The sequence below is a fragment of the Phasianus colchicus genome, chromosome 40, assembly GCF_987193195.1.
Source record: "Phasianus colchicus chromosome 40, bPhaCol1.hap1.1, whole genome shotgun sequence".
Classification (NCBI taxonomy): Eukaryota; Metazoa; Chordata; class Aves; order Galliformes; family Phasianidae; genus Phasianus; species Phasianus colchicus.
Window position 1 is genome coordinate 2,253,183 of NC_143475.1, and position 20,110 is coordinate 2,273,292.

Sequence of the window (20,110 nt, forward strand, 5' to 3'; positions counted from 1 at the left end):
ACCCACCCCACACAAAAAACCCTACAAAAAACCCCACAAATCCCCACCTCCCACCCCATATCTTCCCACCGTGGCCCCACAACCACCCCCCCAAAAAAAACCCTACAAAAAACCCCACAAATCCCCACCTCCCACCCCATATCTTCCCACCGTGGCCCCACAACCCCCCCCCCAAAAAAACCCCACAAATCCCCACCTCCCACCCCATATCTTCCCACCGTGGCCCCCACAACCCCCCCCCCCCCACACAAAACCCTACAAAAAACCCCACAAATCCCCACCTCTTGTCCTTGGCGCTGCGCACCACGCGCTTGGTGTCCTCCTCATCCTCACTGAGCAGCAAAGGCCTGCAAAGGGGCGGCCCCACAAACACCCCATAAGTACCCCATAACTGCCCCATAAGTAACCCCTAACCGCCCCATAACCACCCCATAACCACCCCATAACCACCCCATAGATATCCCCTAACCTCCCCATAACCACCCCACAAATACCCCATAGATACCCCACAACCACCCCATAGATACCCCATAACCACCCCATAACCACCCCACAAATACCCCATAACCACCCCATAACTGCCCCATAGAGACCCCATAACCACTCCCTAACCGCCCCATAACCGCCCCATAGATACCCCCTAACCACCCCATAACCACCCCATAACCACCCCATAAGTAACCCCTAACCTCCCCATAACCACCCCACAAATACCCCATAACCACCCCACAAATACTCCATAGAGACCCCATAACCACCCCATAACCACTCCCTAACCGCCCCATACCCACCCCACAAATACCCCATAACCACCTCATAACTGCCCCATAGAGACCCCATAACCACTCCCTAACCGCCCCATAACCACCCCCTAACCACCCTACAAATACCCCATAACCACCCCCTAACCACCCCATAGAGACCCCCTAACCACTCCCTAACCACTCCCTAACCGCCCCATAACCGCCCCATAACCGCCCCATAACCGCCCCATAGATACCCCCTAACCACCCCATAGCTGCCCCATAGAGACCCCATAACCGCTCCCAGATATCCCATAACGGCCCCATAACCACCCCACAAATATTCCCAAACCACCCCATAACCGCCCCTTACATCTGCCACTACTGCCCCAAAAATACCCCATAGCCACCCCACAGCGGCCCTACACCTGCCCCATAGATAGCCCAGAACTGCCCCATACCCACCCCACAGATATCCTATAAGACCCCATACGGCCCTATATGGCCCCATAAGTGCTGTAGCGCCCTGCTGTGGGGCTGGAGCTCAGCTCACCCCCATAACCGCCCCATAACCCCCCTATGTGACCCCATAACTCCCCTGTAAGACCTCATAAGACCCTATAAGACCCTGCATGACCCTAAAAGACTCCATACAACCCTACAAGGCCCCATACGGCCCTATACGGCCCCACACAACCCTATAAGGCCCCATATATGCTGTAGTGCCCTGCTGTGGGGTTGGAGCTCAGCTCACCGCCCCATAACTCCCCAATGTGACCCCATAACCCCCATATAAAACCCCATAAGACCCTATAAAGCCCCATACAACCCTATAAGACCCCATATATGCTGTAGTGCCCTGCTGTGGGGTTGGAGCTCAGTGCACCCCCATAACCGCCCCATAACCCCCCTATGTGACCCCATAACCCCCCTATAAGACCCCATAAGACCCTATAAGGCCCTGTATGGCCCCACACGGCCCCATATGGCCCCACACGGCCCCATACGGCCCTATATGGCCCCATACGGCCCTATATGGCCCCACTTGCTGTAGTTCCCCGCCGTGGGTTTGGAGCTCAGCTCATCTCCCGACGCAGACGACTCGGATTCGCTGTCGGATCCGGTGGTGAAGAATCGCGACATGGCGACGACGGCGCTGCGGGGTCAGATGGGGGAACGGTTATGGGGCGGCCCCACAGAGACCAAACCCCATAGAGACCGGCCCTATAGAGCCTGACCCCACAGAGCCCAGACCCCACAGAGCCCGGCCCCATAACGGCCCCATAACGGCCCCATAGCCGCCCCACAGAACCCCACCCCGCCCCATAGGGCCCCATAGCAACGCCACAGGCCCCACACCGACCCCGACCCCCCAAACGGCCCCCAGCCCCACAAACCCGGCCCCCAAACCCCACAAACGGCCCCCAAACGGCCCCCAAACCCCACAAACGGCCCCACAAACCCCACCAGCGGCCCCACGCGCTCGCAGCTCCGCACGCCGCCAAGCGAACGCCGTAAAAGAGAACGCGCCGGAAGTCCCGCCCCGCTTAAACCGCCCCTTTCCGCCGGAAGTGACGCCAACAAAACGCGACGGCGCCACAATCAACAGAAGACCCGCCCACTCAATGGCGCAACCAATGGGAGGAGCGGAGCTCCGCCCCACGGATTTCTGCCCCACAGCTCGGGCCCACGGATCCTGGCCCCACGGATCCCCGCCCCACAGATTCCCTCCCCCCCGCGCTCACAGGCGCTCTCAACACTCCGCGCAAGATGGCGCGACGGAAGTGACGACAGTCCGTTTCCGGCGGAAGAGCGCGACACGTAACTTCCGCTCCCTCCCCAGCCTCAAGCCCCGCCCACACAGCGGGCGGCCAATGGGGGGCGAGACCTTTATTGACCACGTGCAGCGGAGCTTCCGGGGTCACGAGGAAATAAATGAGTCACGTGGCGCGGGCTTCTTTTCAGTCTCTCGATGTTTCCGGGGTCACGTGACACAAAAGCTTTTCCCGTCTCCCGAGGTTTTCCGGGGTCACGTGACGCAAAGGCCCCCCCATCTTCAGCTTTTCGCGTCTCGCGATGTTTAAGGGATCACGTGACTTGGGGCCTTTTCCCGGTCTCGCGATGTTTCCAGCGGTCACGTGGCGAGGGGCTTTTTTCCGGAGTCACGTGCCCCAGGGAAAGGGGCGAAAGGGGGGGGGGGGGGGGGGTGGAAGGTTGTAGTGTCACGTGACGGCGGGCCTTTTTTCCGGTCACGTGTCGAATGTTTCCTCGCGTCACGTGCCGCAGGGGGCTTCGCTGTCACGTGGCTCAGGTCACGTGGCACAGCAGGCGGTGCGCCCCCACCGCCGCCGCCGCCGCTGCCGCGATGCCGACGGAGTCCGACAGAGCGGAAACGGAAACGGCCAGCGTGCGCGCGGGGGGCGGGGCCTGGGGGAGGGGGCGGGGCCAGGCGGGGGTCACGTGGGGTCGCGTAGGAACCCATAGGGACCCATGGCGACCCCATAAGGACCCCATAAGGACCCACAGCCACCCCATAACCACCCCAAAGCCCCCCGTACTCCCGCCCTACAGACACACAGCCACCCCATAGCCACCCATAGCCACCCCATAGCCCCTCAGTGCCCCCATAGCACCCCATAGCCACCCCATAGCGCCCCATAACAACCCACAGCCCCACATAACTACCCCATAACCCCCCATATCTCCCCATAATACCCCATAGCCACCCCATAACAACCCCCATAGCCACCCCACAGGCCCCCATAACACCCCATAGCCCCCCATAACCCCCATATCTCCCCATACCCACCCTATAGCCCCCCATAGCACCCCATATCTCCCCATACCCACCCCATAGCCCCCCATAGCACCCCATAACCACCCCATAGCCCCCCATAGTACCCCATATCTCCCCATAATACCCCATAGCCCCCCATAGTACCCCACATCTCCCCATACCCACCCCATAGCGCCCCATAACCCCCCATATGTCCCCATACCCACCCCATAGCGCCCCATAACCCCCCACATCTCCACATACACACCCCATAGCGCCCCATAACAACCCACAGCCCCACATAACTACCCCATAACCCCCCATATCTCCCCATAATACCCCATAGCCACCCCATAACAACCCCCATAGCCACCCCATAGTCCCCCATAACCCCCCATATCTCCCCATACCCACCCCATAGCCCCCCATAGCACCCCATAGCCCCCCATAACCCCCCATATCTCCCCATAATACCCCATAACCCCCCATACCCCCCCATAGCCCCCCATAACAGCCCCCCAGCCCCCCCACAGCGCCCCCTAGCGCCGCACCTCCTCGCTGACGTTGCAGAAGGCGTTGGCGTAAGCCCCGCCCCCGACGGTCCCCTCCAATAGGACGAGGGCGAGGGCGGGGCCAAAGGAAGGCAGCCAATGGGAGACCACGGCCCACAGCAGGGTCCCTGCGGTCAGCCCCTGTGGGGAGGTGGGGGGCGGTTATGGGGCACGATGGGGGCACTATGGGTCTCTATGGGTCCCTATGGGTCCATATGGGTCTCTATGGGGTCCCTATGGGTCCCTATGGGGTCCCTATGGGGTCTCTATGGGTCTCTATGGGTCTCTATGGGGTCCATATGGGTCCCTATGGGGTCCCTATGGGGTCTCTATGGGTCTCTATGGGGTCCATATGGGACTCTATGGGGTTTCTATGGGGTCCCTACGGGTCTCTATGGGGTCCCTATGGGGTCTCTATGGGTCTCTATGGGGTTCCTATGGTCTCTATGGGGTCCCTATGGGTCCCTATGGGGTCTCTATGGGTCTCTGTGGGTCTCTATAGGGTTCTTATGGGGTCCCTATGGGTCCCTATGGGTCTCTGTGGGTCCCTATGAGGTCCCTATTGGGTCTCTATGGGGTCTCTATGGGTCCATATGGGTCCCTATGGGTCTCTATGGGGTCCATATGGGGTCCCTATGGGTCCCTATGGGTCTCTATGGGTCTCTATGGGGTCCATATGGGTCTCTATGGGTCTCTATGGGGTCCATATGGGGCAGTTTTGAGGTATCTTAGAACTGTTATAGGGTATCTATGGGGCAGCTATGGGGCAGCTATGGGGCAGTTATGATATCTCTATGGGGCAGCCATGGGGCAGCTATGGGGCAGCTATGGGGTCTCTATGGGGCAGCCATGGTGTCTGTATGGGGCAGCTATGGGGCAGCTATGGGGTCTCTATGGGGCAGCCATGGGGCAGCTATGGGGTCCCTATGGGGTGGCTATGGGGCAGCTATGGGGTCTCTATGGGGCAGCCATGGTGCCTCTATGGGGCAGCTATGGGGCGGCTATGGGGCAGCCCTGGCTGTGGGGCAGACCTGCAGCAGCGCCAGCACCCAGATGCGCCGGAAGCGGCAGCAGCGCAGCGACGACCGGGAAACGAAGACGGAGCTCTGGTAGGCCAGCTGGAACCTGCGGGCAGCCCCACGGCGCCCCATAGCGCCCCATAGCGCCCCACAGCGCCCCACGGCGCCCCATAGCGCCCCACAGCGCCCCATCAGTGCCCCACGGCGCCCCATAGCGCCCCACAGCGCCCCATCAGTGCCCCACAGCGCCCCATCAGTGCCCCATAGCATCCCATCAGTGCCCCACAGCGCCCCATCAGTGCCCCATAGCGCCCCATAGCATCCCATCAGTGCCCCACGGCGCCCCATAGTGCCCCACAGCGCCCCATCAGTGCCCCATAGCGCCCCATAGCGCCCCATCAGTGCCCCACAGTGCCCCATAGGGCCCCATCAGTGCCCCACAGCGCCCCATCAGTGCCCCATAGCATCCCATCAGTGCCCCACGGCGCCCCATAGCGCCCCATCAGTGACCCATAGCACCCCATCAGTGCCCCATAGCATCCCATCAGTGCCCCATAGCTCCCCATCAGTGCCCCACAGCGCCCCATCAGTGCCCCACGGCGCCCCACAGCGCCCCACAGCGCCCCACAGCGCCCCATCAGTGCCCCATAGCATCCCATCAGTGCCCCACAGCGCCCCATAGCGCCCCCTCAGTGCCCCATAGCGCCCCATAGCACCCATAGCACCCCATAGACACCCCATAAGACCCCATATCCCCCCCATATCCCCCCATACCACCCCATAGCACCCCATAGCACCCATATCCCCCCATAGCACCCCGTAAGCCCCGCGCAGCTCCCCCATCTATGGGGCAGCCCCACAGCTCACCATCTGTATTGCTCGCTGTGGGTCAGCCACGATGTGGGGAAATAGAGCAGCTCCAGCTGTGGGGCGACGGCAGCTTTGGGGCCGGACCCACAGCGACCCCCGGCCCCATAGCATCCCGCCCCATAGCATCCCGCCCCATAGAGCCCCCAGCCCCACATCTCTGCCCCACAGATCCCCCATAGATCCCCGCGGCCCCATAAAGCCCCCAGCCCCATAGATCCCCCATAAGTCCCCCCTGGATCCCATAGGTCCCGTAGACAAATCCCATAAACAAACCCCATAGATCCCATAAATCCGATAAATAAATGCCATAAATCCCATAGATCCCATACATCCCATACACAAACCCCATAAACAAACCCCACAGATCCTATACATCCCATAAAGAAATCCCATAACCAAACCCCACAGCCCCCACAGCCCCCACAGACCCCACAACCAAACCCCACAACTGAATCCTACAACCAAACCCCACAACCCCCACAACTGAACCCCACAGACCCCACAACCAAACCCCACAGATCCCACAAACCCCACAGACCCACAGACCCCACAAAACCCCACAGACCCCACAAAACCCCACAAACCCCACAGACCCCACAGACCCCCACAACCAAACCCCACAAACCCCACAAACCCCACAACCCCACAGACCCCACAGACCCCACAAACCCCACAAAACCCCACAGACCCCACAGACCCCACAAACCCCACAGACCGCACAAAACCCCACAAACCCCACAGACCCCACAAACCCCACAGACCGCACAAAACCCCACAGACCTCACAAACCCCACAAACCCCACAACCCCACAGACCCCACAAACCCCACAGACCGCACAAAACCCCACAAACCCCACAGACCCCACAAACCCCACAGACCTCACAAACCCCACAAACCCCACAAACCCCACAGACCCCACAAACCCCACAGACCCCACAGACCCCACAGACTCCACAACCCCACAAAACCCCACAACCCCACAACCCCACAGACCCCACAACCCCACAGACCCCACAAAACCCCACAACCCCACAACCCCACAGACCCCACAGACCCCACAACCCTACAGACCCCACAGACCCCACAAACCCCACAAACCCCACAGACCCCACAACCCCACAAAACCCCACAAAACCCCACAGACCCCACAACCAAACCCCACAACCCCGCCCCCCGCTGCTCACCAGCCCCTGGTTGATGAAATACTCGCAGAAATAAACGAGGCTCAGCGGCGCCGCGTTGCGCAGCAGCACCTGAGGGGAGGCGCAGTCACACCGAGCTGCCCCATGGCTGCCCCATAGCCGCCCCATGGCTGCCCCATAGATGCCCCATAGCCGCCCCATAGCTGCCCCATAGATACCCCATAGCCACCCCATGGCTGCCCCATAGATACCCCATAGCCGCCCCATAGCTGCCCCATAGATACCCCATAGCCGCCCCACGGCTGCCCCATAGATACCCCATAGCCGCCCCACAGCTGCCCCATAGATACCCCATAGCCGCCCCACAGCTGCCCCATAGATACCCCATGGCTGCCCCATGGCTGCCCCATAGATACCCCATGGCTGCCCCATGGCTGCCCCATAGATACCCCATAGCCGCCCCACAGCTGCCCCATAGATACCCCATGGCTGCCCCATGGCTGCCCCATAGATACCCCATAGCCGCCCCATGGCTGCCCCATAGATACCCCATAGCCGCCCCACAGCTGCCCCATAGATACCCCATAGCCGCCCCACAGCTGCCCCATAGATACCCCATGGCTGCCCCATGGCTGCCCCATAGATACCCCATGGCTGCCCCATGGCTGCCCCATAGATACCCCATGGCTGCCCCATGGCTGCCCCATAGATACCCCATGGCTGCCCCATGGCTGCCCCATAGATACCCCACAGCTGCCCCATAGCTGCCCCATAGCTGCCCCATAGATACCCCATAGCCGCCCCATGGCTGCCCCATAGATACCCCACAGCTGCCCCATAGCTGCCCCATAGCTGCCCCATAGATACCCCATAGCCACCCCATGGCTGCCCCATAGAGACCGCATAGCTGCCCCACAGCTGCCCCACAGCTGCCCCACAGCTGCCCCACAGCCGCCCCATAGCCACCCCATAGCCGCCCCACAGCTGCCCCACAGCTGCCCCATAGATACCCCACAGCCGCCCCATAGCCACCCCATAGCCGCCCCACAGCTGCCCCACAGCTGCCCCATAGCTGCCCCATAGCCGCCCCACAGCTGCCCCACAGCTGCCCCACAGCTGCCCCATAGCTGCCCCATGGCTGCCCCATAGCTGCCCCATAGATACCCCATAGCCGCCCCATAGCTGCCCCATAGCTGCCCCATAGCTGCCCCATAGCCGCCCCATAGCTGCCCCATGGCTGCCCCATGGCTGCCCCATAGCTGCCCAATAGATACCCCATAGCTGCCCCACAGCCGCCCCACAGCTGCCCCTAGAGACCCCACAGCCGTCCCATAGCTGCCCCATAGCTGCCCCACGGCTGCCCCATGGCTGCCCCACAGCCACCCCATAATACCCCCCCCACCCCATAACCCCCCTCCATCCCATAATACCCCCCCCCCACCCCATAACCCCCCCCACCTTCAGCACCGCCCTCCTCTCCTCCTGGCTCAGCCCCACACTTGTGGGTCGCGGCTCCAACAGCGGCCGCTGCTCGGGGGGGGGGCGGGGGGGGCGGAGGAGGAAGAAGAAACTGGGGGGGGGGGGGGGGGGGGAGGATGTGGGGCTGCCCCATAGAAACCCCATAGGGACCCATAGAGACCCCATAGAGACCCCATAACTCCCCCACACCCCATAACCCACCCCATAGACCCCCCCCACCCCATATCCCACCCCTTCCCCCCCCCATAACCCCCCCTTCACCCTATATCCCACCCCCCCACCCCACATCCCCCCATATCCCCCCCCACACCCCATAACCCCCCAGTCCCCCCCCTCACCTCATATCCCCCCCATATCCCCCCCCCCACCCCATATCCCGCCCCATAATCCTCCTCACCCCATATCCCCCCCATATCCCCCCCATAAACCCCAGCCCCCACTCCACCCCATATCCCACCCCATAACGCCCCCCACCCCATATCCCCCCCATATCCCCCCCTCACCCCATATCCCCCCCATAACCTCCCCCACCCCATATCCCCCCCATAATGCCCCCGAACCCCATAACCCCCATAACCCTCCTCACCCCATATCCCCCCCCATAACCCCCCCTCACCCCATATCCCACCCCATAACCCCCCCCCACCCCGCAACCCTCATATCCCCCATATGCCCCCCACCCCATATCCCCCCTATAACCCCCCCATCCCATATCCCCCCCCATAACCCCCCCCATAAGCTCCCCAAACCCCATAACCCCTATAACCTCCCCCATATCCCCCCCCTCACCCTATATCCCACCCTATAACCCCCCATATCCCCCCCATATCCCCCCCATATCCCCCCCCATATCCCCCCCATATCCCACCCCATATCCCCCCCTCACCCCATTTCCCCCCCACACCCCCAGCCCACCCCATATCCCCCATATCCCCCATATCCCCCCCCTCACCCCATATCCCACCCCATAACCCCCCATATCCCCCCCCCACCCAATATCCGCCATATCCCCCCCCATATCTCCCCCCCACCCCATAACCCCCCCCCACCCCATATCCCCCATATCCCCCCCCACCCAATATCCCCCATATCCCCCCCCATATCCCCCATATCCCCCCCTCACCCCCCTATTTCCCCCCCAAACCCCCCAATATCCCCCCCATATCGCCCCCACACCCCCAATATCCCCCATATCCCCCCCTCACCCCATATGCCCCCCATATCCCCCCCCATAACCCCCCCCACCCCATAACCCCCCATATCCCCCCCACCCCATATCCCACCCCATAATGCCCCCAAACCCCATAACCCCCATATCCCCCCCACCCCATATCCCCAATATCCCACCCCATATCCCCCCCAAACCCCATATCCCCCATATCCCCCATATCCCCCATATCCCCCCCCACCCCATATCCCCCATATCCCCCATATCCCCCCCCCTCACCCCATATCCCCCATTTCCCCCATATCCCCCCCCACCCCATATCCCCCATATCCCCCATATCCCCCCCCCTCACCCCATATCCCCCATTTCCCCCATATCCCCCCCCACCCCATATCCCCCATATCCCCCATATCCCCCCCCCTCACCCCATATCCCCCATTTCCCCCATATCCCCCCCCACCCCATATCCCCCATATCCCCCATATCCCCCATATCCCCCATATTCCCCATATCCCCCATATCCCCCCCCTCACCCCATATCCCACCCCATAACCCCCCATATCCCCCCCCTCACCCCATATCCCACCCCATAACCCCCCCAAACCCCATATCCCCCATATCCCCCATATCCCCCATACCCCCCCCCCCCAGCCCCCTACCTGCCCAGCATGGCGGGGGGCAGCAGCAGCAGCGGCAGCAGCGCCGTGGCGGGGCTCAGCAGCCCCCCCTGCGTCAGCGCCGCGTACAGCACCGCCCCCCCCAGCCCCGCCGCGCCGCTGCCCGACGCCCAGCACGACAGCGCCGAGCTGTGGGGCGGCCCCACAGTCAGCAGCGCCCCGGAGCAGCGCCCGCCCCATAAGCGCCCACAACCCCACAGGAACCCCACAGAACCCCCCCAACCCCATAAATCCCCCCAAACCCCATAGCAACCCTATAGAACCCCCCCCAACCCCATAGCAACCCCATAAGAGCCCATAGAACCCCCCCAACCCCATAGCAACCCCATAAGAGCCCATAGAACCCCCCCGCCCCATAAGCGCCCACAACCCCACAGGAACCCCATAAGAGCCCATAGAACCCCCCCGCCCCATAAGCGCCCACAACCCCATAGCAACCCCATAAGAGTCCATAGAACCCCCCAACCCCATAAACGCCCACAACCCCACAGGAACCCCATAAAAGCCCATAGAACCCCCCCGCCCCATAAGCGCCCACAACCCCACAGGAACCCCACAGAACCCCCCCAACTCCATAGCAACCCCATAAGAGCCCATAGAACCCCCCCGCCCCATAAGCGCCCACAACCCCACAGCAACCCCATAAGAGTCCATAGAACCCCCCCGCCCCATAAGCGCCCACAACCCCACAGCAACCCCATAAGAGCCCATAGAACCCCCCCGCCCCATAAACGCCCACAACACCACAGGAACCCCACAGACCCCCCCAACCCCATAGCAACCCCATAAGAGCCCATAGCAACCCACCCAACCCCATAAACGCCCCCAACCCCATAGGAACCCCACAGAACCCCCCAACCCCATAGCAACCCCATAAAAGCCCATAGAACCCCCCCGCCCCATAAACGCCCACAACCCCATAGCAACCCCACAGAACCCCCCAACCCCATAGCAACCCCATAAGAGCCCATAGAACCCCCCCAACCCCATAAATCCCCCCCAACCCCATAGGAACCCCACAGAACCCCCCAACCCCATAGCAACCCCATAAGAGCTCATAGCAACCCACCCAACCCCATAAACCCCCCCAACCCCATAAATCCCCCCCAACCCCATAGGAACCCCACAGAACCCCCCCAAACCTACAGCAACCCACAGAACCCCCCCAACCCCATAGGAACCCCATAAAAGCCCATAGAACCCCCCCGCCCCATAAACACCCACAACCCCATAGGAACCCCATAAGAGCACATAGAACCCCCCCAACCCCATAAATCCCCCAACCCCACAAAACCCCACAAAACCCCACAGACCCCACAGACCCCACAGACCCCACAGACCTCACAAACCCCACAGACCCCACAGACCTCACAAACCCCACAAACCTCACAAACCCCACAAACCCCACAGACCCCACAGACCCCACAAACCCCACAACCCCACAAACCCCACAAACCCCACAGACCCCACAAACCCCACAACCCCACAAACCCCACAAAACCCCACAGACCCCACAAACCCCACAACCCCACAAACCCCACAAACCCCACAAACCCCACAGACCCCACAAACCTGCCGTACTCCGCGCTCAGTGTCAGCAGCGTCACCTCGCCCAGACCCGACGAGGCGCTGGCCAGAGCCACCCCTGTGCGACCCCAAAAACACCCCATAAACATCCCATAAACACCCCATAAACACCCCTGTGCGACCCCATAAACATCCCATAAATGGAGACCCCATAAACACCCCATAAACACCCCTGTGCGACCCCATAAACACCCCATAAACACCCCATAAACACCCCATAAACACCCCTATGCGACCCCATAAACATCCCATAAATGGAGACCCCATAAACATCCCATAAACACCCCATAAACACCCCTGTGCGACCCCATAAACATCCCACAAATGGAGACCCCATAAACACCCCTGTGCGACCCCATAAACATCCCACAAATGGAGACCCCATAAACACCCCTGTGCGACCCCATAAACATCCCATAAATGGAGACCCCATAAACATCCCATAAACACCCCATAAACACTCGTGTGCAACCCCATAAACACCCCATAAACACCCCATAAATGGATACCCCATAAACACCCCATAAACACCCCATAAACACCCCTGTGCGGCCCCATAAACATCCCATAAACACCCCATAAACACCCCATAAATGGAGACCCCATAAACACCCCATAAACACCCCTGTGCGGCCCCATAAACATCCCATAAATGGAGACCCCATAAACACAGCTGTGTGACCCCATAAACGTCCCATAAATGGAAACCCCATAAACACCTCATAAACACCCCATAAACACCCCTCTGCGACCCCATAACCCCATAACCGACCCCATAACCCCACAACCCCATAACGACCCCATAACCCCATACCACCCCCATAACCAACCCCATAACCCCATAACCGACCCCATAACCCCATAACCGACCCCATAACCCCATAACTCCCTGACCCCATAACCGACCCCATAACCCCACAACCCCATAACGACCCCATAACCCCATACCACCCCCATAACCAACCCTATAACCCCATAACCGACCCCATAACCCCATAACCGACCCTACAACCCCATAACCGACCCCATAACCAACCCCATAACCCCATAACCAACCCTACAACCCCATAACCAACCTCATACCTGACCCCGTAACCCCATAACCGACCCCATAACCCCATAACCCCATACCCACCCCATAAGCGACCCCATAACCAACCCCGTAACCCCATAATCGACCCCAAAACCCCATAACCCCATACCCGCCCCATAAGTGACCCCACAACTCACCCCCATGCTGACCCCGACCCCGGCCCCGCTGGCCACGACTGAGCAGCCCCCCACCCCATAACCAACCCTACAACCCCATAACCAACCCCATAATCCCATAGCCCCATACCCACCCCATAAGCGACCCCATAAGCGACCCCATAACCCCATACCCGCCCCATAAGCGACCCCATAAACAACCCCACAACTCACCCCCCATGCTGACCCTGACCCCGGCCCCGCTGGCCACGACAGAGCAGCCCCCCACCCCATAACCGACCCCAAAACCCCATACCCGACCCCATAACCCCATACCCGACCCCATAAGCGACCCCATAAGCGACCCCATAACCCCATAAACGACCCCATAACCCCATAACCCCATAACCCCATAAGCGACCCCACAACTCACCCCCCAGGCTGACCCCGACCCCGGCCCCGCTGGCCACGACAGAGCAGCCCCCCCACGCGGCCACGGCGACGGCGACGACGCGGATGCTGTGGGGCAGAAATCAATGGGGCGACGGCGTGAAGCCTCTATGGGGCCGCCCCACAGATCCTCGCAGGGCCGCCGCCCCGTGGGGCTTCTTATAGGGCCGCCCCATAACTCACCTGTAGGGCAGCAGGTGGGCCCCGAAAGGGGCGGCCATCTTGACGAGCAACGAGGGCAGGATGTCGGCCAGCAGCACCGCCTGCCCCATAAGTTGTGGGGCGCCCCATAAGTTGTGGGGTGCCCCATAAGTTATAGGGCGCCCCATGAGTTATAGGGTGCCCCATGAGTTGTGGGGTGTCCCATGAGTTGTGGGGCATCCCATGAGTTATAGGGCACACCATGAGGTGTGGGGCGCCCCATAAGTTATGGGGTGCCCCATAAGTTGTGGGGTGCCCCATGAGTTGTGGGGCGCCCCATAAGTTGTGGGGTGCACCATGAGTTGTGGGGTGTCCCATGAGTTATAGGATGCCCCATAAGTTGTGGGGCGCCCCATAAGTTGTGGGGTGTCCCATGAGTTATAGTGTGCCCCATGAGTTGTGGGGCGCCCCATAAGTTGTGGGGTGTCCCATGAGATGTGGGGTGCCCCATAAGTTGCACCCCATAAGTTGTGGGGTGCCCCATAAGTTGTGGGGTGTCCCATGAGTTATAGGGTGCCCCATAAGTTGTGGGGCGCCCCATAGGGACATTTGATTTATGGGCTGCCCCACTGAGAGCCCAGACCCACAATTCTACCCCATAAGTGCGGCCTGGACCCATAAGTGGGGTCTCATAACCCCATAGAGCCCCATAACACCCCATAACGCCCCCAGCCCACCCCACAGCACCCCATAACCACCCCATAACCACCCCATAGAGCCCCATAACACCCCGTAACGCCCCCAGCCCACCCCACAGCACCCCATATCACCCCATAACCACCCCACAGCCCCCCATAACCACCCCATATCACCCCATAACCACCCCATAACACCCCATAACCACCCCATATCACCCCATAGCGCCCCATAACCACCCCATAACCACCCCATAGCCCCCCATAGCCCCCCATAGCTCCCCATATCACCCCATAACCACCCCATATCCACCTCATAACACCCCATATCACCCCATAACCACCCCATAACCACCCCATAACCGCCCCATAACCGCCCCATAACCGCCCCACAGCCCCGCTCACCCCAGTAGAGATGGGGCCGCAGTCGGGGCTGGAGCCGTTCTGTGGGGCGGGGGGCAGCTGGGGGCAACAGAGGGGGCGGAGCCTCAGCGCGGGGGCGGGGCCAAAACAAGGGGCGTGGTCAGATAATGGGGCGGGGCCAGAAGGGGTGGGGGCACAGCGTGGGGGAGAAAGGGGGCGGGGCCAACGAGGGGGCGGGGCCAAATACGGGGGCGGGGCCAATCGGGCAGGGGGGAAAGGGGGCGTGGTGAAATCATTGGGGGCGGGGCTACGATGGGGCGGGGCCAAGAGGGGCAGAGCCTCACCTGATTGGGCCGCAGGATGTCGTGGGCGGCGCTCAGCATCACCACATAGGGGAAGTTATTGCACAGCCCCAAAAGCCTGAGCCACAGTTATGGGGCGCCCCATAAGTGCCCGACACACAGATCTATGGGGCGCCCCATAAGTGCCCAACACAGATCTATGGGGCGCCCCATAAGTGCCCAACACAGATCTATGGGGCACCCCATAAGTGCCCGACACACAGATCTATGGGGCGCCCCATAACTGCCCGACCCACATCTATGGGGCGCCCCATAGATCTGAGGTTCCCACTCACCAGAAGGCGGCGCCGTTGCGGCAGTTCTCCATGCGGGATGGGGGGGGGGGTCCTCGTCTGTGGGGCAGAAATGGGAGCTGTGCGGCTCTATGGGGCGCTATGGGGCTCTATGGGGTCCCTGTGGGTTTCAATAGGTCTCCATGGTCCCTATAGGTCACTATGGGTTCCTATGGGGTCTCTATGTGTCTCTATGGGGTCTCCATGGGGTCTCTATGGGTTTCTATGGGTCCCAGTGGAGCCCTCTGAATCTCCACGGACCTCTGTGTGCCCCTATGGGGTCCTATGGGGTCCCTATGTGTCCCTATGGGGTCCCCCTATGTGTCCCTATGGGGTCCCTATGTGTCCCTATGGGGTGTCCCCATTTGTCCCTATGGGGTCCCCGCGCGTCCCCACGGATCCCGACGGCTCCCCGCTCACCGCCTCCATCGCTGTCCGCCATCGCTGCCGGCTGCGGGAAAAGTCACGTGACCGCGGCACCACGTGACCGCCGCAGCGAATGCGCATGCACCCTTCCCCACCGTTTCCGGTCACGGTGATTGGTGCCTCGCTGACGGCGCGCTTCCCCCTCGCTACCCACAATGCCCCGCTCTCACACGGAAATGGCCAGCCCGGAAGTTATCGCCGTTTCCCGTCCTTCTCCCGTTGCCACAATGATGATATAGTTCCGCCTCGTTACCCACAATCCTCCGCGCTCTCACGGAAATGGTTAACTCGGAAATTCCCGCCTTTTCCGCCGCTCGTACCTGCTGCCTCGCTAATGGTGTACCTGTGCCTCGCTACCCACAATCCCTTGCGCTTAAACGGAAACGGTTCGTGCCGGAAGTTTCCGTCATTTCCGGTCCTAGCCCCGTTGCCTCACTACTTATGCACTTCCGCCCCGCTATCCAAAATCCCTCGCGCGTAAACGGAAATGGATCGCCCGGAAGTTGTCGCCATTTACGGTCCTGCCGCCATTGCCTCGCTAATGATCCACTTCCGCCTTTTTACCCACAATGCCCCGCGCGTAAACGGAAATGGTTTGTCCGGAAGTTCCCACCATATCCGGTCCTACCCCGTCGCCTCGCTAAAGATCCACATCCGCCTCGTTACCCACAACCCCCCGCGCTCTCCCGGGAACGACCATCCCGGAAGTTCCCGCCTTCTCCGGTACCGATCCGAGCTCCGATTGGCCGAGCTGTCCCGGGCGGGCGGAAGCGGCGCCATGGCGGATCTGGAGCTGAGCGCCGAGGCGCTGCGGGAGCGGCTGAGGAAGGAGCTGGGAGCCGAGCACGTGGTCAGCGCTCCGCGCTCCCGATGGGCGCTTATGGGGCTGCGGGGCCCTCATGGGGTCTTATGGGGTCCTTAAGGCGTTATGGGGTCCTCATGGGGTCTTATGGGGTCCTTAAGGCGTTATGGGGTCCTCATGGGGTCTTATGGGGTCCTTAAGGCGTTATGGGGTCCTTAGGGAATTAATGGCGTTGTAGGTCCAGATATGGAGTTATGGGGTTCTTATGGGGTCTTACGAGGTCCTTAAGGCGTTATGGGGTCCTCATGGGGTCTTAAGGGCTCCTTAAGGCGTTATGGGGTCCTCATGGGGCCCTTAAAGGGTTATGGGGTCCTTATGGAGTTAATGGCGTTGTGGGCCCGGATATGGTGTTATGGGGTCCTTATGAGGCCTTATGGGGTTATGGGGTCTTTTGGGGTTCTTATGGGGTGGCGGGGTCCCTATGGGTTCCCTATGGGGTCCTTAAGGGATTATGGGGCCCTTAGGGGATTAATGGCGTTGTGGGTCCAGATATGGATTTATGGGGTCCTTATGGGGCCTTATGGGGTTATGGGGCCCTTTTGGGGTCCTTATGGGGTGGTGGGGTCCCTGTGGGGTCTTTATGGGGTTGATGGGGTTGTGGGTTTGGATATGGGGTTACAAGGCCCTTATGACTTTCTTATGTTGTTAGTGGGGTTATGCGTTTGGATATGGGGTTGTGGATCCGCATGTGGGGTTATGGGGTCCTTATGGGGTGGTGGGGCCCCTATGGGGTTATGGGATCCTTATAGGGTTCACCGCGGGGTGTTGTGGGGTCCTGCATACGGAGATATGGGGTTATGAGGCATGGCGATGGGGTTTGGGATTGTGGGGCGGTTATGGGGTCACTGTGGGGCGGTCATGGGGCAGTTATGGGGTGGTTATGGGGTTGCTATGGGGCGGCGCTCTCACTGTGCCCCACAGGAAGTTGAGGACACGGCGGCGTCGCGCTGCGCCTGCAGCTTCCGGGTCCTGGTGGTGGCGGCGGCGTTCAGAGGAATGGGGCTGCTGCAGAGACACCGGTATGGGGTGACCCCATAAAGACCCCATAGGGACACCGTAGGGAACCCAGAGAACCCCCATAGAGACCCCAAAGAGAGACCCATAGAGATGCAATAGGGACCCATAGAGACCCCATAGAGTTTCCATACAGATCTCATAGGGACCCCATGGAGACACAACAGGGACCCAGACAGACCCATAGGGACCCAATAAGGACCCATAGAAACCCCATAGATGCCCATAGAGATTCATAGAGACCCACAGGGACCCACAGCCCCACACCTCTCCCCCTGCACCCCATAGACCCCCCCAACAGCCCCCTCAGCCCCACACTGATCCTCCAGCCCCCACCCCACAGTCACCCATAGCCCCCCAGCCCCCCACCCCACAGCCCCCCCCAGCCCCACATCACCCCTTGCAGCCCCATAGCCCCCTCCCACAACCCCCAGCCCCACACTGACCCCCCAGCCTCCCACAGCCCCACACAGCCCCATAACCCCAACAACCCCCCCAGCCCCATAGCTCCCCCCCCTCCCCACATCACTCCCCCACCCCATAGCCCCCTCCCACACCCCACACAGCCCCACACTGATCCCCCAGCCCCCCATAGCCCCACACATTGACCCCCCAGCCTCCCAACCCATAGGTCCCTCCAGCCCCATAGCCCCCTCCCACAACCCCCAGCCCCACACTGACCCCCCAGCCCCTCACCCCACAGCCCCACACAGCACCATACCCCCCACAACCCCCCCAGCCCCATAGCTCCCCCACCTCCCCACATCACTCCCCCACCCCATAGCCCCCTCCCACACCCCCCAGCCCCACACTGACCCCCCAGCCCCTCACCCCACAGCCCCACACAGCCCCATACCCCCCACAACCCCCCCCCTCCCCACAACCCCCCCAGCCCCATAGCTCCCTCACCTCCCCACATCACTCCCCCACCCCATAGCCCCCTCCCACACCCCCCAGCCCCACACTGACCCCAGCCCCCCCCCCAGGTTGGTGAACGCAGCGCTGGGTGCAGCCCTGGGTCGGATCCACGCCTTGGAGCAGCGCACGCTGACCCCCGAGCAGTGGGCGGCCGAGATGGGGGCGGGCTCAGCCTAAGACACGCCCCCTCCGTGACGTCACTTCCTGTCACGTGGCACTGCCCGCCTGCTCGGGGGGAGGCAGAGGAAGGACCCCACCCCCCCCTCCATCAAGCCCCCCCCCCCCTTCCATTGACCTCTCAAGACCCTCATTATGGACCTTTCGTTATTCCTAGCTGGTTTTAATTGAGCAGACCCTAATTACGGGTTTTCATTAAATTAAGGCTCCCCAGTTAATTTTCTTAAATAGCAGCTCTGTTAATTAACTCGGCCCCGTTCATTCCGCTTGCAGCCGTTAGGGTCAATACAAAGGGGCGTGGCTTAAGGGGAAGGGGCGTGGCCAGAACGTGTCAATCACCAGATGCCACGCCCCCTCGCATGGCCACACCCAATCAGTGCAGCCCTGCCCTCCCACGTGATCGATCCAAAGGCCACGCCCCTTTCCCTGTAGCCACGCCCCCTTTCTGAACCTGCTCCTCGGAGGCCAGTTTCCCTGTAGCCACGCCCCCTCCGAGACCCCGCCCCCTTCCATGTAACCCCGCCCCCTCCAATTGGCCACAACAGATGCACGTGACTCCGCCCCTTTCCGTACATCCCCGCCCCCCTTATCGTGGCCCCGCCCCCTTCCAGTGCTTTGTAATTGGAGTGGGCGTGGCTTTGGCGTGGGGGCGTGGCCAGCTGTACCCCCTCCCCTCTCGGGTTGTGAATGACGGGGGGCGGGGCTTGGCGCAGGCCACGCCCCCTCCTTGGGACCGCCCACGAGGCTGTCATTAAAGGGACAGAAACATTTTTTTATTCACTTGCAATTAACGCTAATTGGGGGGGGGGAAGGGGGGGGGAGAGAAATTCGGGGGGGGGCCGGGGGTCTCACAAGTTGGAAATGGGGAGGGGGGAAGAATGGGGGGGGGCTATTGGCAGGGGGCTTCCATTGGGGGGGGTGAATTGGGGAGAGTCTATTGGGGGGTGGGTGCTGGGGGCTTTATTGGGGGGGGGGTCCACAGGGGGTTATTATTTGGGGGGGGGGGTCTTTTGAGGAGGGGTCTGTTGGAGGGGAGAGGACCGGGGGGGGGTTGGGGGGGTCTATTATGGGGTTCCACTGAAGGGGGGGAGGCTATGGGGGGCAGCTATTGGGGGTGGTCCATGGGAGGGGGGGGACCATGGGGGGGTCGTTTGGGGAGGGGGATTCTGGGGGGGGGGGGCGGGGGTCCACGGGGGGATTCATTGGGAGGGGGGGGTGAGGTCTGTGGG

At 61.5% G+C, this 20,110-nt stretch overlaps 3 protein-coding genes across 8 annotated transcripts in view; 1 reads left to right on the forward strand and 2 right to left on the reverse strand.

Moving 5' to 3' along the window:
- The window catches only part of LOC116241591 (eukaryotic translation initiation factor 3 subunit C-like), a 50,324-nt gene extending 47,748 nt beyond the window's left edge, over positions 1-2,576 (reverse strand). Inside the window, exons 1-3 of one of the 3 annotated variants that reach the window (XM_090130385.1) lie at positions 2,489-2,576; positions 1,789-1,899; positions 282-347 (exon numbers count right to left, since the gene is read on the reverse strand). In XM_090130385.1, coding sequence (XP_089986511.1) covers positions 282-347; positions 1,789-1,886 — 164 coding nt within the window. In that variant the 5' untranslated portion in view covers positions 1,887-1,899; positions 2,489-2,576. Of the gene's footprint in view, positions 1-281; positions 348-1,788; positions 1,900-2,205; positions 2,326-2,488 lie in introns of those variants that run through there. The other 2 variants (XM_090130384.1, XM_090130387.1) reach the window with 2 other exon arrangements.
- Positions 2,566-16,512, reverse strand: CLN3 (CLN3 lysosomal/endosomal transmembrane protein, battenin). Of its 4 annotated transcripts, XM_090130389.1 has the most exons (14): positions 15,905-16,512; positions 15,488-15,544; positions 15,195-15,270; positions 14,893-14,949; positions 13,835-13,914; positions 13,635-13,720; positions 11,999-12,071; positions 10,409-10,555; positions 8,561-8,672; positions 7,145-7,213; positions 5,957-6,012; positions 5,102-5,195; positions 4,071-4,211; positions 2,939-3,170 (listed from the first exon to the last, which is right to left on the reverse strand). In XM_090130389.1, exons 2-14 carry the CDS (start codon positions 15,517-15,519, stop codon positions 3,051-3,053), a joined length of 1,143 nt encoding a protein of 380 aa, XP_089986515.1. In that variant the 5' UTR covers positions 15,520-15,544; positions 15,905-16,512; the 3' UTR covers positions 2,939-3,050. The 4 variants fall into 4 exon arrangements, with proteins under 4 accessions (XP_089986514.1, XP_089986517.1, XP_089986515.1 ...); XM_090130388.1 differs by lacking the exon at positions 5,957-6,012 and having other exon boundaries at positions 2,566-3,170; XM_090130390.1 differs by lacking the exon at positions 7,145-7,213.
- Positions 16,513-16,603: 91 nt separating this feature from the next.
- Positions 16,604-19,661, forward strand: LOC149913246 (bolA-like protein 2). Its single transcript, XM_090130393.1, has 3 exons — positions 16,604-16,760; positions 17,694-17,791; positions 18,773-19,661. The coding sequence occupies exons 1-3, from the start codon at positions 16,689-16,691 to the stop codon at positions 18,879-18,881; spliced, it is 279 nt and encodes a 92-aa protein (XP_089986519.1). The 5' UTR covers positions 16,604-16,688; the 3' UTR covers positions 18,882-19,661.
- The last annotated feature ends 449 nt before the right edge of the window (positions 19,662-20,110 follow it).